This window comes from Paramormyrops kingsleyae, chromosome 17 (genome assembly GCF_048594095.1).
Source record: "Paramormyrops kingsleyae isolate MSU_618 chromosome 17, PKINGS_0.4, whole genome shotgun sequence".
In the NCBI taxonomy this organism is placed as follows: Eukaryota; Metazoa; Chordata; class Actinopteri; order Osteoglossiformes; family Mormyridae; genus Paramormyrops; species Paramormyrops kingsleyae.
In genome coordinates, this window is record NC_132813.1 from 15,832,708 (window position 1) to 15,845,532 (window position 12,825).

Sequence of the window (12,825 nt, forward strand, 5' to 3'; positions counted from 1 at the left end):
AATCCCCGCCTGTCCTGCTGTCTGCCAGCATGGCACTAGGGTTTTGCTTTTGACTGAGCCGTCGAAGTCTCCTCTGCGGTTGCGATAAAAAACCCGCCTGCTCTCTATCGTGCTTCTTCGCCCAGGAACACGTGAAAGGTACTGGTGTATCGGCTGTTGGTGCGCCGAACCCGGCAGCTGTGAATGTGTCATGTGACCCAACTCCTCAATGAGGCTGCCTGTCTGGCCCTTCGCCCCTCCCTGGCTATTCTGGGAACTCTGAGGGTTTGTCTAAAGATTATTAACCAGACCTGGGATGTATCCAGTAGCGTTCATCTCTCTGGGAAGAGGATGAGTCCCCCTCGTTTAACTCCCCGGGGATGGAATGGATGGTCGGCACTGGCTGTCTGTGAGTGACCCATCATGCCAGGCTCTCTGTGATGTTTTTGCCATTCCATGGGTCATCCAGCTCTCGTAATTCCCCCCCAATATGCGGTAGGAGGAACGCGCCAATGATTCTCTCGTTTCTCCTGCTTTACATATATTCTACACCGGGTCCTGTTTCCCTGAATAGTACATAAGGAAATGCAGCCTTTTTATCAACAGCTCCCAGCTTCCCCTGTGAAGTATCGATTCTGGCTGCGGTGGCTGGGTTTCCGAAGGCCCCGCGGAGAGACCAGCTTTCTTTGTTTTAATTTGCAGTTGAGGTTTGTTTTCATCGCTTTCTGTGCCTCTACATCTGAAGTTACAGCATCTGTGTAGTGTGTTAATGAAGGTAGCAGTTAATCGACTTTTTTGCCTCACCAGTGAACCAAAGAAGAGGTCTGGGTAGACCTTTGTGAAGCTGTTTCTGCGGTAACGGCTTTCCCGTTGCGTGGCTCCCGGTAATGGCGGTTACCGCTGTCAAAACGGCGACAGCCACCGCGGCGGCGCCAATAATGAAACCGTCAGGCCTCCTAATCCTGCGACCGCTTGATGATCCTCTGTCTTAATTTAATGCGCCGATGATGCGTCAATTAAAGTGATGTTGTGTCCTAAGGGTTCTAGGTGGGTGGGTACAGTGCAGCGGTGTGTTAGAGGTGAGTGTTCATGGTTCCATCTGCCCCTCCATCCTGTCTTCATGAACTCTCACCCCCCCCCCCCACGGAGGGCTAGCTTGCTGCAGGATCGTCTTGACCAGAGAGCGGGGCTCGGTTTCTCTTCCGCGCTCCCACCCTCCCCTCCCCTCACTCCCGTCTCCCACGGCGACACAGGGGGAAGATGCCCTTTCACCACGTGACGGCCGGCCTGCTCTACAAGGGGAACTACCTGAGCCGCTCGCTGTCCAACGGCAGCGACAGCGACCAGCTGGCCAGCATTTCCGTGGAGGAGCTTGACGGTGAGTCAGCCACGCTGATGAAGGGCTTTCGCAAGGTCCTTTATGGCGCCCGGGGGACCAGAAATACAGAAAAGCATTTTGGGCAATTTGCTCATTACAGACTGATAAGGAAGCACGGCCACAGATGGAGAAACAGTGAGTGCTGTCACCCAGACATCACAGCTGATCAGCCCCTTTACGCTGGTCACGGTTTAGTCACTTTGCTTGTGATTTGGTGTTAACTGGTCCGTGATCAGTCAAATGGAACAGATCCCTGCATATCCCCTGCATGGCGAGCCGTCAAAAACACTCAGTGTTTATCAACAAGAGACCTCTTGCTGTCCATAAATGGGCTTTGTGTTGACAGGGAGGGGGCTTTGAATTCTATAGCTCCCCCCGCTGTCAGTCACATGGTTTGTTGATACTGAGCGTGGGGGGGGGGGGCTTAGGGATGGATTGGGGGGGAGGGGAGTGACAGTGAAGGTCCCCATGTTTATGCTGGTTACCTGTTCTTGCAGCAGATAAGGATGTTTGTGTGTCTGTGTGTGATGCAAGTGTGAAGGCAATTAAAAGAAAGTGATTCTTCCTTGTCATGTGACATGAGTCGTCCTAGTCGCCCCTGCCTTCCAAAGGCCGTGAAATTCGGCTCGGTTCTGTAGTCCGTATGGGACCCGCTTTCGGCCCGGATACGCTCCTCTACTTCGCCGTAACTTGAACCAAATCTTCGTCACTTGAGTGAGATGGGGCATCCGCCTTCGTATCGGAGATGCCCTCCTAAGGGCATCGCCTGGGTCACCCAGTCTGATTGCGGTGGCAAGGAACTGCTCTCTCCAGGGGGGCCTGTAGGGGGCCCCGCTCTCCTGATAAGCGCTTCACATTATATCCCAAAATACATTCAGGTCTTCCCAGCTGGCAGACCTGCATCTCCTGCGCAAACGCCCACGTGTTCTCCTTTCACGCCGTAATAAGCCCAGGATTTAAAACGACGCTCTGGTATGGAGAACGATGTAGATGCGGCGGCTGACACTGTGCGCAGGATTTCCCAGGTTACTGCGCGATGACATAAGCTTGGGAATGCCGGCGAGCCCTAATGCAAATGTCCATTATGGGTCAGCGGATTCGTCGCATTTTACAGACAACCTGGCTGACGCCAAGACAGGAGCCCCGGCCGTTTGACGGTGTCGAGACGTTTGATGTAAGAGCACGGCATGTTCTCCCAGGTCTGCATTTCCTGCAGCCTGCCTTACTCCCCTGTGCTCCTGGATGAGTGCGAAGCTTCTCCGTGCTTAAATAAGCCCGAACTCCCCTGTCGTGCCCCCGCTGCCTGGGCCGCCGGTACTGTGGAACCTGCCCATGCTACGCCACACGCCAACGCAGTGGAATTCTACACTGGGCTTCACCGGGATGGGTACCCTCCCACTGGCATGGTGAACTGCTTTCGGCGGGGAACTTACTTGCGCCACCTGCTGGCCGATGGAAGAAGGTGCATGTTTCCCAGCAGGCCCCTCTGCGGACAGACATGTGGTGTGAGATTCATACTTACCTGCCGTTTTATAACCAGAAGGGTGTGATTTTTAATCCCATAAACACCAACAGGAAGTGGAGCTGATGCTCCATTATCGAGCTGTGATTATTTTTGCCATTATTCCCAGATTACTGCCACCTTACGACAAAGGTTTTTACAAAATGCTTCATGAAGCCTTCTGAAGTCACAGGCCAAGTGGATTAAATGTTTCTTTATTAAAATGTGACAAATGACCAAAAAGTAATTATTGTTCTCTGACTTTGGAAGTACAGTCGGGTGAAAGGTTAATTCAACTGACAGTCGCTGTTTTCTGTGATCTCAGTTACGCTGCGGTGTCGCCGTATCGCTGCTGTATTGATCAGCACTCCATTAATACGGAAAAATAAAAAGTGGATTCAGCTTCCGGACGTGTTGTCGATTCATTATTGACGGTCTTACAGCTGCCGGCTGATGTTATATTTGCGAGCTTTGCTGTCAGTCTTAATTAACCAACTGCTTAGTGTTTGGCACAGAGTGAGTCTAGCTGCCCTGTAATCTGTCGAAACGTCATGCTTTTCTGAAAACTTCCAAGCATTTCAGTAACGGTGCTTTACAGCTGGCTGTGTGTGTGTGTGTGTGTGTGTGTGTATGTTTCTGTATGTTTCTGTGTGTGTATGTTTCTGTATGTGCATGTGCGTGTATGTGTGTGTATGTTTCTGTGTGTGTATGTTTATGTGTGTGTAAGTGCGTGTATGTGTGTGTATGTTTCTGTGTGTGTATGTTTCTGTGTGTGTAAGTGCGTGTATGTTTATGTGTGTGTAAGTGTGTGTGTTTATGTGTGTGTGTGTGTGTGTTTATGTGTATGTAAGTGTGTGTATGTGTGTGTGTGTTTATGTGTATGTAAGTGTGTGTATGTGTGTGTATGTTTATGTGTGTGTAAGTGCGTGTGTGTGTTTATGTGTGTGTAAGTGCGTGTGTGTGTTTCTGTGTGTGTAAGTGCGTGTATGTGTCTGTATGTTTCTGTGTGTGTGTAAGTGCGTGTATGTGTCTGTATGTTTCTGTGTGTGTGTAAGTGCGTGTATGTGTCTGTATGTTTCTGTGTGTGTGTAAGTGCGTGTATGTGCGTGCATGTTTCTGTGTGTGTATGTGTGTGTATGTTTCTGTGTGTGTAAGTGTGTGTAAGTGCGTGTATGTGCGTGTATGTTTCTGTGTGTGTATGTGCGTGTATGTTTCTGTGTGTGTATGTGCGTGTATGTTTCTGTGTGTGTGTAAGTGCGTGTATGTGCGTGCATGTTTCTGTGTGTGTATGTGTGTGTATGTTTCTGTGTGTGTAAGTGTGTGTAAGTGCGTGTATGTGCGTGTATGTTTCTGTGTGTGTATGTGCGTGTATGTTTCTGTGTGTGTATGTGCGTGTATGTTTCTGTGTGTATATGTGCGTGTATGTTTCTGTGCGTGTAAGTGCGTGTATGTGCGTGTATGTTTCTGTGCGTGTATGTTTCTGTGTGTGTATGTTTCTGTGTGTGTAAGTGCGTGTATGTGTGTGTATGTTTCTGTGCGTGTATGTTTCTGTGTGTGTAAGTGCGTGTATGTGTGTGTATGTTTCTGTGTGTGTAAGTGCGTGTATGTGTGTGTGTGTTTCTGTGCGTGTATGTTTCTGTGTGTGTAAGTGCGTGTATGTTTCTGTGTGTGTATGTTTCTGTGTGTGTATGTTTCTGTGTGTGTAATTGCATGTATGTGTGTGTATGTTTCTGTGTGTGTGTGTGCGTGTATGTTTCTGTGCGTGTAAGTGCGTGTATGTGTGTGTATGTTTCTGTGCGTGTATGTGTGTCTAGTCTCTCTCTGCTCTTTGGTGCTTCACACTGGCACTTGCACAGCGCTCTGCTGCAGCCTGCAGTCACGGTGACATTTCTAGCTCAGTCTGCACTCTGCTGCCTCTCCCTGCACCCTTAGCCTTCACCCTTCTGACATCAGTGTCTCCTTTAAAGACGCTCCCCCCCCCCCCCGTGGGTCTCCGTCTGCAGCAGAAGGGGAGTCGTCTGGTGCCCCAAACGGCCGAGATATCAGCTGGCTTCCTCGCGGACGTGTGACGTTTGTCAGGAGTGGTGACATTTCTCCGGGTGATGATGTAACTCTATGCGCCGGCTGTTTCGTCCTGCTGCGGCATTCGGACGCCAGGATTCCTCACGTTTACATTTTCCTCCTTTCTCTGTCTCTGTCTCTCTCTCTCTCTCTCTCTCTCTCTCACACCCTCTTTCTCCTCCTGTGAATGGTAGACTTGCTTACTTTTAATCTGGGGGAGGTTGGGGGGTACAAAAGGCAGCAGAGAGCTGGGGCTGGAGGGTAAATGTGAGCCTGGGGTAGATAAGTGCCACATTTCACGAGGCGTTGTGGAGATGCTGAGGTGAACACCGGCTTTCCTCTCTCTGCAGAAATCCGGGAAGCGTTCCGAGTGCTGGACCGCGATGGCAACGGCTTCATCTCCAAGCAGGAGTTGGGAATGGCCATGCGCTCCCTGGGATACATGCCCAGTGAGGTGGAGCTGGCCATCATCATGCAGCGGCTGGACATGGATGGTGAGTCTGTGTGCCTGCCCTGCATGCGCAGACACTCCGCAGACATGGTCATGGGCGGTGAGTCTGTGTGCCTGCCCTGCATGCGCAGACACTCCGCAGGCATGGTCATGGGTGGTGAGTCTGTGCGCCTGCCCTGCATGCGCAGACACTCTGCAGACATGGTCATGGGTAGTGAGTCTGTGTGCCTGTCCTGCATGCGCACATACTCCGCAGGCATGGTCATGGACAGTAAGTCTGTGCGCCTGCCCTGCATGCGCAGACACTCCGCAGACATGGTCATGGGCGGTGAGTCTGTGTGCCTGCCCTGCATGCGCACATACTCCGCAGGCATGGTCATGGACAGTAAGTCTGTGCGCCTGCCCTGCATGCGCAGACACTCCGCAGACATGGACATGGGTGGTGAGCCTGATATTAGATGTCTTTGCAGCCTCTGATATCCTTACTGATATCAGATGTCAAACTCCGATATTCTTCTTGATTTCAGATGTCTTTGCAAACCATAAGATCTGCAAAATCCTTTAATTCATGAATTTAATTAATTCAGGATTACCTGTCACTTTTATTTCAAGAGACTTTTTTTATTTTTTCTACAGTTTGGCAAGACTAGCAAGCAACTTTGGTAATAATAAAGGTACAATAGCTGAACCTTCTTGGGACCTGAACACACTGTGAGATGTATTTTCGAGCTGTAAAAATGTGCGCTAGCCAGACTGACCGGCTCTGTCTTGAGGTGTAATAAGCATGTTTATTTTTACCATGCGTCTCGGGGAATGTGTGTCTCAGCGAAACTGGCCAGGACTGCCGGCGTGTTGCCGACACTCGGAGACGCACCATCGCTTCTCCCCTCCCTCCTGACGAAGCTGTCGCGGGGCAGCCTCATCCCCCCGCCTGGGTCCTGTGGCGGTTTGTAACCCTGTGCCGAAGGGCAACATTGATTTCCTATTGAAATACAGAGGCTTTGCTGTCCTCCACAGAGAGAGAGACAAAGAGTCTGGGGGAGCAGTTTGCAGTGAGCTGTTAAACACAGACCCCCCCCCCCCCAGTGGCTCGGCTTAATGGCTCGTTTTAGTTTGAGTGAAAAAAAATGGAAAGGTGATGGGGAAGATAGGATGAATTTCAGCCGTTCCTAGTGAGGGGGTTTTGTGGAAACGGGGTAGGAGTTTTATTATATTGTGTTGCTGACACTATTTTCAGAGTGTTTGGGTTAGTGTGGTGACTCTAATTGGGCAGTAGAGAGAGACTGCAGCATGGAGGCCGCCGTTCCGAAGTGGAAAAGCGGGAACGTCGCCGGCCTGCGCATTTGCTGACTCTGCCTGAGGCAGTTTGGGCAGCATTAGTGGGGGGTGCTCGTTCACACTGGAGCGTGATGAGCCCCCCCTCCCCACTCTGTCTAGTTAGTCACCTCTCCACAGGGGCCTGCTCCAGTGATTACTGCCCGACTGCAGGAGTGTTAGCCCCCGAAAATTGGCTCTGCTTGTACACATTTACACTCGGTGTCTTCGCTGAGATGACTTTTAAATGGCTGTATGTTTTACAGAGTCCCTCGGGATCTACCGTCGAGGACTTGAACCAACAGCCTTCAGGTCATTAGTTCATGTGCACTGGCGGCAGGCACGTTTGCTTATGTTTCGTTCACTCACACTCAGTCCGTCTTCTTTAAATCATGCTGAGACTGAGTCCCAGCTGAAGGTCTAACTGGACCATACAGACGTCACATATGAAGGGTTCAAACCGAACATCTTTGAGGTCGCCTCCGTCGGACAGTTCATCCCGGCTTGAATGGGGCATAATCCCCATTAGCGTTTAGCCTGATCACCTCAAAGAGCGGTCTCTCTTACTGTTCGACAGGCCCAGTTTACCCCCCGGACCTGTGAAATTAGATTTCCACAGCTGTCCTTGCAGATGCCTTTTGGGTCCTCGCAAAATGTCAGCCCCCACCGCGGTACAGTTGCTTCACAGAATTCTGACAGTCCTGGTGCTAACTGTTTCAGAATGAAAGGGTATGCCAGTGTGGATGCAGGTGCTGGTGTGGATGCAGGTGCTGGTGTGGGTGTGGGTGCCGGTGTGGGTGTGGGTGTGGATGTGGGTGTGGATGCGGGTGCCGGTGCGGGTGTGGGTGCCGGTGCCGGTGTGGGTGTGGGTGTGGATGCGGGTGCGGGTGTGGATGCAGGTGCTGGTGTGGATGCAGGTGCTGGTGTGGGTGTGGGTGCCGGTGTGGGTGTGGGTGTGGATGTGGGTGTGGATGCGGGTGCCGGTGCGGGTGTGGGTGCCGGTGCCGGTGTGGGTGTGGGTGTGGATGCGGGTGCGGGTGTGGATGCGGGTGCCGGTGCGGGTGTGGGTGCGGGTGCCGGTGCGGGTGCCGGTGTGGGTGTGGATGCGGGTGCCGGTGTGGGTGTGGGTGTGGATGCGGGTGTGGATGCGGGTGCCGGTGCGGGTGTGGGTGCGGGTGCCGGTGCGGGTGCCGGTGTGGGTGTGGATGCGGGTGCCGGTGTGGGTGTGGGTGTGGATGCGGGTGTGGGTGTGTATGCGGGTGTGGATGCGGGTGTGGGTGTGGATGCGGGTGCCGGTGCGGGTGTGGGTGCCGGTGCCGGTGTGGGTGTGGATGCGGGTGCGGGTGTGGATGCGGGTGCCGGTGCGGGTGTGGGTGCGGGTGCCGGTGCGGGTGCCGGTGTGGGTGTGGATGCGGGTGCCGGTGTGGGTGTGGGTGTGGATGCGGGTGCCGGTGTGGGTGTGGGTGTGGATGCGGGTGTGGATGCGGGTGTGGATGCGGGTGCCGGTGTGGGTGTGGGTGTGTATGCGGGTGTGGATGCGGGTGCCGGTGTGGGTGTGGGTGTGGATGCGGGTGCCGGTGTGGGTGTGGGTGTGGATGCGGGTGTGGATGCGGGTGCCGGTGTGGGTGTGGGTGTGGATGCGGGTGCCGGTGCCGGTGTGGGTGTGGGTGCGGGTGCCGGTGTGGGTGTGGGTGCGGGTGCCGGTGTGGGTGTGGGTGTGGGTGTGGGTGCGGGTGCCGGTGTGGGTGTGGGTGCGGGTGCCGGTGTGGGTGCCGGTGTGGGTGTGGGTGCGGGTGCCGGTGCGGGTGCCGGTGTGGGTGTGGATGCGGGTGCCGGTGTGGGTGTGGGTGTGGATGCGGGTGCCGGTGTGGGTGTGGGTGTGGGTGTGGATGCGGGTGTGGATGCGGGTGCCGGTGTGGGTGTGGGTGTGGATGCGGGTGCCGGTGCCGGTGTGGGTGTGGGTGCCGGTGTGGGTGTGGATGCGGGTGCCGGTGTGGATGCGGGTGCCGGTGTGGGTGTGGGTGCCGGTGCCGGTGTGGGTGTGGGTGCCGGTGTGGGTGTGGATGCGGGTGCCGGTGCCGGTGTGGGTGCCGGTGTGGGTGTGGGTGCCGGTGTGGATGCGGGTGCCGGTGTGGGTGTGGGTGCCGGTGCCGGTGTGGGTGTGGGTGTGGGTGTGGATGCGGGTGCCGGTGTGGGTGTGGGTGTGGATGCGGGTGCCGGTGTGGGTGTGGGTGCCGGTGCCGGTGTGGGTGTGGGTGTGGGTGTGGATGCGGGTGCCGGTGTGGGTGTGGGTGCCGGTGCCGGTGTGGATGCGGGTGCCGGTGTGGATGCGGGTGCCGGTGTGGGTGTGGGTGCCGGTGCCGGTGTGGGTGTGGGTGTGGGTGTGGATGCGGGTGCCGGTGTGGATGCGGGTGCCGGTGTGGGTGTGGGTGCCGGTGCCGGTGTGGGTGTGGGTGTGGATGCGGGTGCCGGTGTGGGTGTGGGTGTGGATGCGGGTGCCGGTGTGGGTGTGGGTGTGGATGCGGGTGCCGGTGTGGGTGCCGGTGCCGGTGTGGGTGCCGGTGTGGGTGCCGGTGCCGGTGTGGGTGTGGGTGTGGATGCGGGTGCCGGTGTGGGTGTGGGTGTGGATGCGGGTGCCGGTGTGGGTGTGGATGCGGGTGCCGGTGTGGGTGTGGGTGTGGATGCGGGTGCCGGTGTGGGTGTGGGTGTGGATGCGGGTGCCGGTGCCGGTGTGGGTGTGGGTGTGGATGCGGGTGCCGGTGTGGGTGTGGGTGTGGATGCGGGTGCCGGTGTGGGTGTGGGTGTGGATGCGGGTGCCGGTGTGGATGCGGGTGCCGGTGTGGGTGTGGGTGTGGATGCGGGTGCCGGTGTGGGTGTGGGTGTGGATGCGGGTGCCGGTGTGGGTGTGGATGCGGGTGCCGGTGTGGATGCGGGTGCCGGTGTGGGTGTGGATGCGGGTGCCGGTGTGGGTGTGGGTGTGGATGCGGGTGCCGGTGCGGGTGCCGGTGTGGGTGTGGATGCGGGTGCCGGTGTGGGTGTGGATGCGGGTGCCGGTGTGGATGCGGGTGCCGGTGTGGGTGTGGATGCGGGTGCCGGTGTGGGTGTGGATGCGGGTGCCGGTGTGGGTGTGGGTGTGGATGCGGGTGCCGGTGTGGGTGTGGATGCGGGTGCCGGTGTGGATGCGGGTGCCGGTGTGGGTGTGGATGCGGGTGCCGGTGTGGGTGTGGATGCGGGTGCCGGTGTGGGTGTGGGTGTGGATGCGGGTGCCGGTGCGGGTGTGGGTGTGGATGCGGGTGCCGGTGCCGGTGTGGGTGTGGATGCGGGTGCCGGTGTGGGTGTGGGTGTGGGTGTGGGTGTGGATGCGGGTGCCGGTGTGGGTGTGGGTGTGGATGCGGGTGCCGGTGCCGGTGTGGGTGTGGATGCGGGTGCCGGTGTGGGTGTGGGTGTGGATGCGGGTGCCGGTGCCGGTGTGGGTGTGGATGCGGGTGCCGGTGTGGGTGTGGGTGCCGGTGTGGGTGTGGATGCGGGTGCCGGTGTGGGTGTGGGTGCCGGTGTGGGTGTGGATGCGGGTGCCGGTGTGGATGCGGGTGCCGGTGTGGGTGTGGGTGTGGATGCGGATGCCGGTGCCGGTGTGGGTGTGGATGCGGGTGCCGGTGTGGGTGTGGGTGTGGATGCGGATGCGGGTGTGGGTGCCGGTGTAGGTGTGGGTGCCGGTGTGGATGCGGGTGTGGGTGCCGGTGTAGGTGTGGGTGCCGGTGTGGGTGTGGGTGTGGGTGTGGGTGTGGGTGCCGGTGTGGGTGTGGGTGCAATGCAGGGTGGTTTACAGGAAGTAGTGGGGTTTGTGGAGATGAGCACTGATTCGGTAAGACTAGGGGAGGCTGCTCGCGGGGGTGTGGGGGGGATTGGGTCGGCTTTGTTGCATAATTCATTAGCGAACCCCTGGCATCTACAACGTTCCCGCTGCCTCGGGGACGGACTCATGTATCGGTCACCAGCATGCATTCTGCTTCACATCCCCTTGGCTCCAGTCCTGCACCGTGTGCCCTCCGGCTTCCAAAGTGCCGTTTAATTCGCACCCGACTCTTACCTGGTAAGCCAGGTGAGCTCGCTTATTACCCAAATAATTGCCCCATTGGGGCAATTACGAGCCATGCCTCTTGGCTGAATTTCGACGGGCGTTGGCAGGGGATTTGGGTCACTGGACGTGGAATAAATAACAGCACATTAGAATATGCTTTGGTAACATGGGCAGCGGAAAGGTGTCAGACGACCTTTTCCTGGGAATGATCCTGTTCTCCATTTCAGGCGATGGCCAGGTGGACTTTGACGAGTTCATGACAATACTGGGACCCAAGTTGCTGTCGTCGGAGACGCGAGAGGGCTTCCTTGGAAGTACGATAGACAGCATATTCTGGCAGGTAAGAGACATAAGTCCTGCTAAGCTGATGCTGACGCCGGTCCAGACGAGCGGACCCAGCTGAGCGCAGAGCAGCAGACGCTCCTGATTTCCGAGGAGAAGCGGGCTCCTCTCTGATCCTGATGCCAGCTGGCTGCTCCTGCTGGCTCCGCTCGCACTTGATTAGACCTCAGCCTGACCGCGGCCCTGGAAATCCACGGCATGGTCAAAGGGGGCGGAGACCTTAAGGCCCGCCTCCAAAGCAGGCATCGGCCGTATGAGCTCAGATGTACAGACGCGAGACGTGCTTCCAGGTGCTGGATTCTCAGGCATCACTCCATATGACGCTTAGTGAAATCCACATTGTGCCATGTGTGAGAAAGCAGCTTCATTCACTAGCTTATGTTTTATAAATCTCCTTCCCAACCCTAGAAAGGCTTTGCTGTTAAATATTTATTTCCTCACCGCAATCCACCCCCAATCAGAGGTGACACTCAGCACATTTAATAATCAACACAGCTCTGAATTGCTGATATCAGACAACAAATCTCTGTATTATCTGAAATCAGGACCTCCGGCTGACTCTCTTTATAGTTTGCTACAGTAAACACTCTGCAGATTACAATTGATTTGTCTGACGACGTCGCCCCGTCAGGTACACTGTAAAGGTGTCTGGTCGGGTCGGCTCGTTTTTGGATCGCCCATCAGAGCCTCCGCCTCTGTATCTTTGCACGACCTGCATGCAGATGAAAAGCTGCATTTCCTGCGAGGAGCCGCCATTTCTGCAGTCTCCATCGCATCTCCAAAGGCAGCACCACGCTCCTCTGGATGGTGCCCCCCACGCCCGCGTCCTCGCTCTGCCCTCTGGGTGCCTGCCGCCCCTCCCCTCCCCTCCGCTCTGCTCCGCTTGTCTCTCATTCATTTGCTCCGCCGTCTCCCCGCTTAGCAGAAGTTCACATCAAACGGAGCGAGGAGCGCACTGACACTCATCTCGGTGTGTTAATTACAACTCCTAATCAGTTCCAGAATGGAGCAGCACGCTGTTTGCGTAATGAGATGATGATGATTCTCCGTGAAGGGAAGCTGCAGGGTAGGGATGGAGCAGCCAAGTACGGGGGAGGTGAGGATCTCTCCGGGGGGGGGGGGGGGGCGAATGGCTGCGGCTTTGATCTTAAGTTCAATGGAGCCCATGCGAAGTGAATGGAAAACACAAGTCAGCTGACAAGAATTAAGAGAATGCTTTCACTTCTCCGGCGCCTTGTTCCCTGTCTTGGTGGTGCCATGGGTCGCCCTTCCATGTTTGTGCTGCGCTGGTCTTGTTCCCTCTGTACCTTTTACTTTGGCCCTGCTCCTAGGCCGACCGCAGATGCCTTCACTTGCCGACAGACACATTCTGCAGACTCAGTGTCGCCTCCTAGTGGTGACTTTTGTGGCAGTTACAATAGTATCTGTGAACTATTTCTGCAGAGACCTGCTTTGATCTTTAGAGGATACGGGGAGCCAATTGACGTACTCTTTGTAACACGTGCTGTAGGGCTTGTGTTTGAATCCCTGACACCATGGTACCGCTTCACTGTATGGTTTAATTGGTCTTATAAATTGTGTGAACAGTATTAAATGAATTCGTGAGAGACTCAGTGCTTTAATTGCAGTTCAATTATGTATACAGTGAAATAATGTAATACCGTTTGATATATAAGGATAATAATATAGTGTGGTATGGTGCGCTACATATTTTTTTAAGT

General features: G+C 55.8%; 1 protein-coding gene across 1 annotated transcript in view; it reads left to right on the plus strand.

Annotated features, from left to right (window-relative positions):
- LOC111847174 (calcium-binding protein 8) overlaps nt 1-12,825 on the plus strand; it is a 32,321-nt gene that overhangs the window by 4,332 nt on the left and 15,164 nt on the right. Inside the window, exons 2-4 of the mRNA XM_023818134.2 lie at nt 1,233-1,357; nt 5,270-5,413; nt 10,990-11,102. Of these exons, the coding sequence (XP_023673902.1) occupies nt 1,240-1,357; nt 5,270-5,413; nt 10,990-11,102 (375 nt within the window). The 5' untranslated portion in view covers nt 1,233-1,239. The remainder of the gene's footprint in view (nt 1-1,232; nt 1,358-5,269; nt 5,414-10,989; nt 11,103-12,825) is intronic.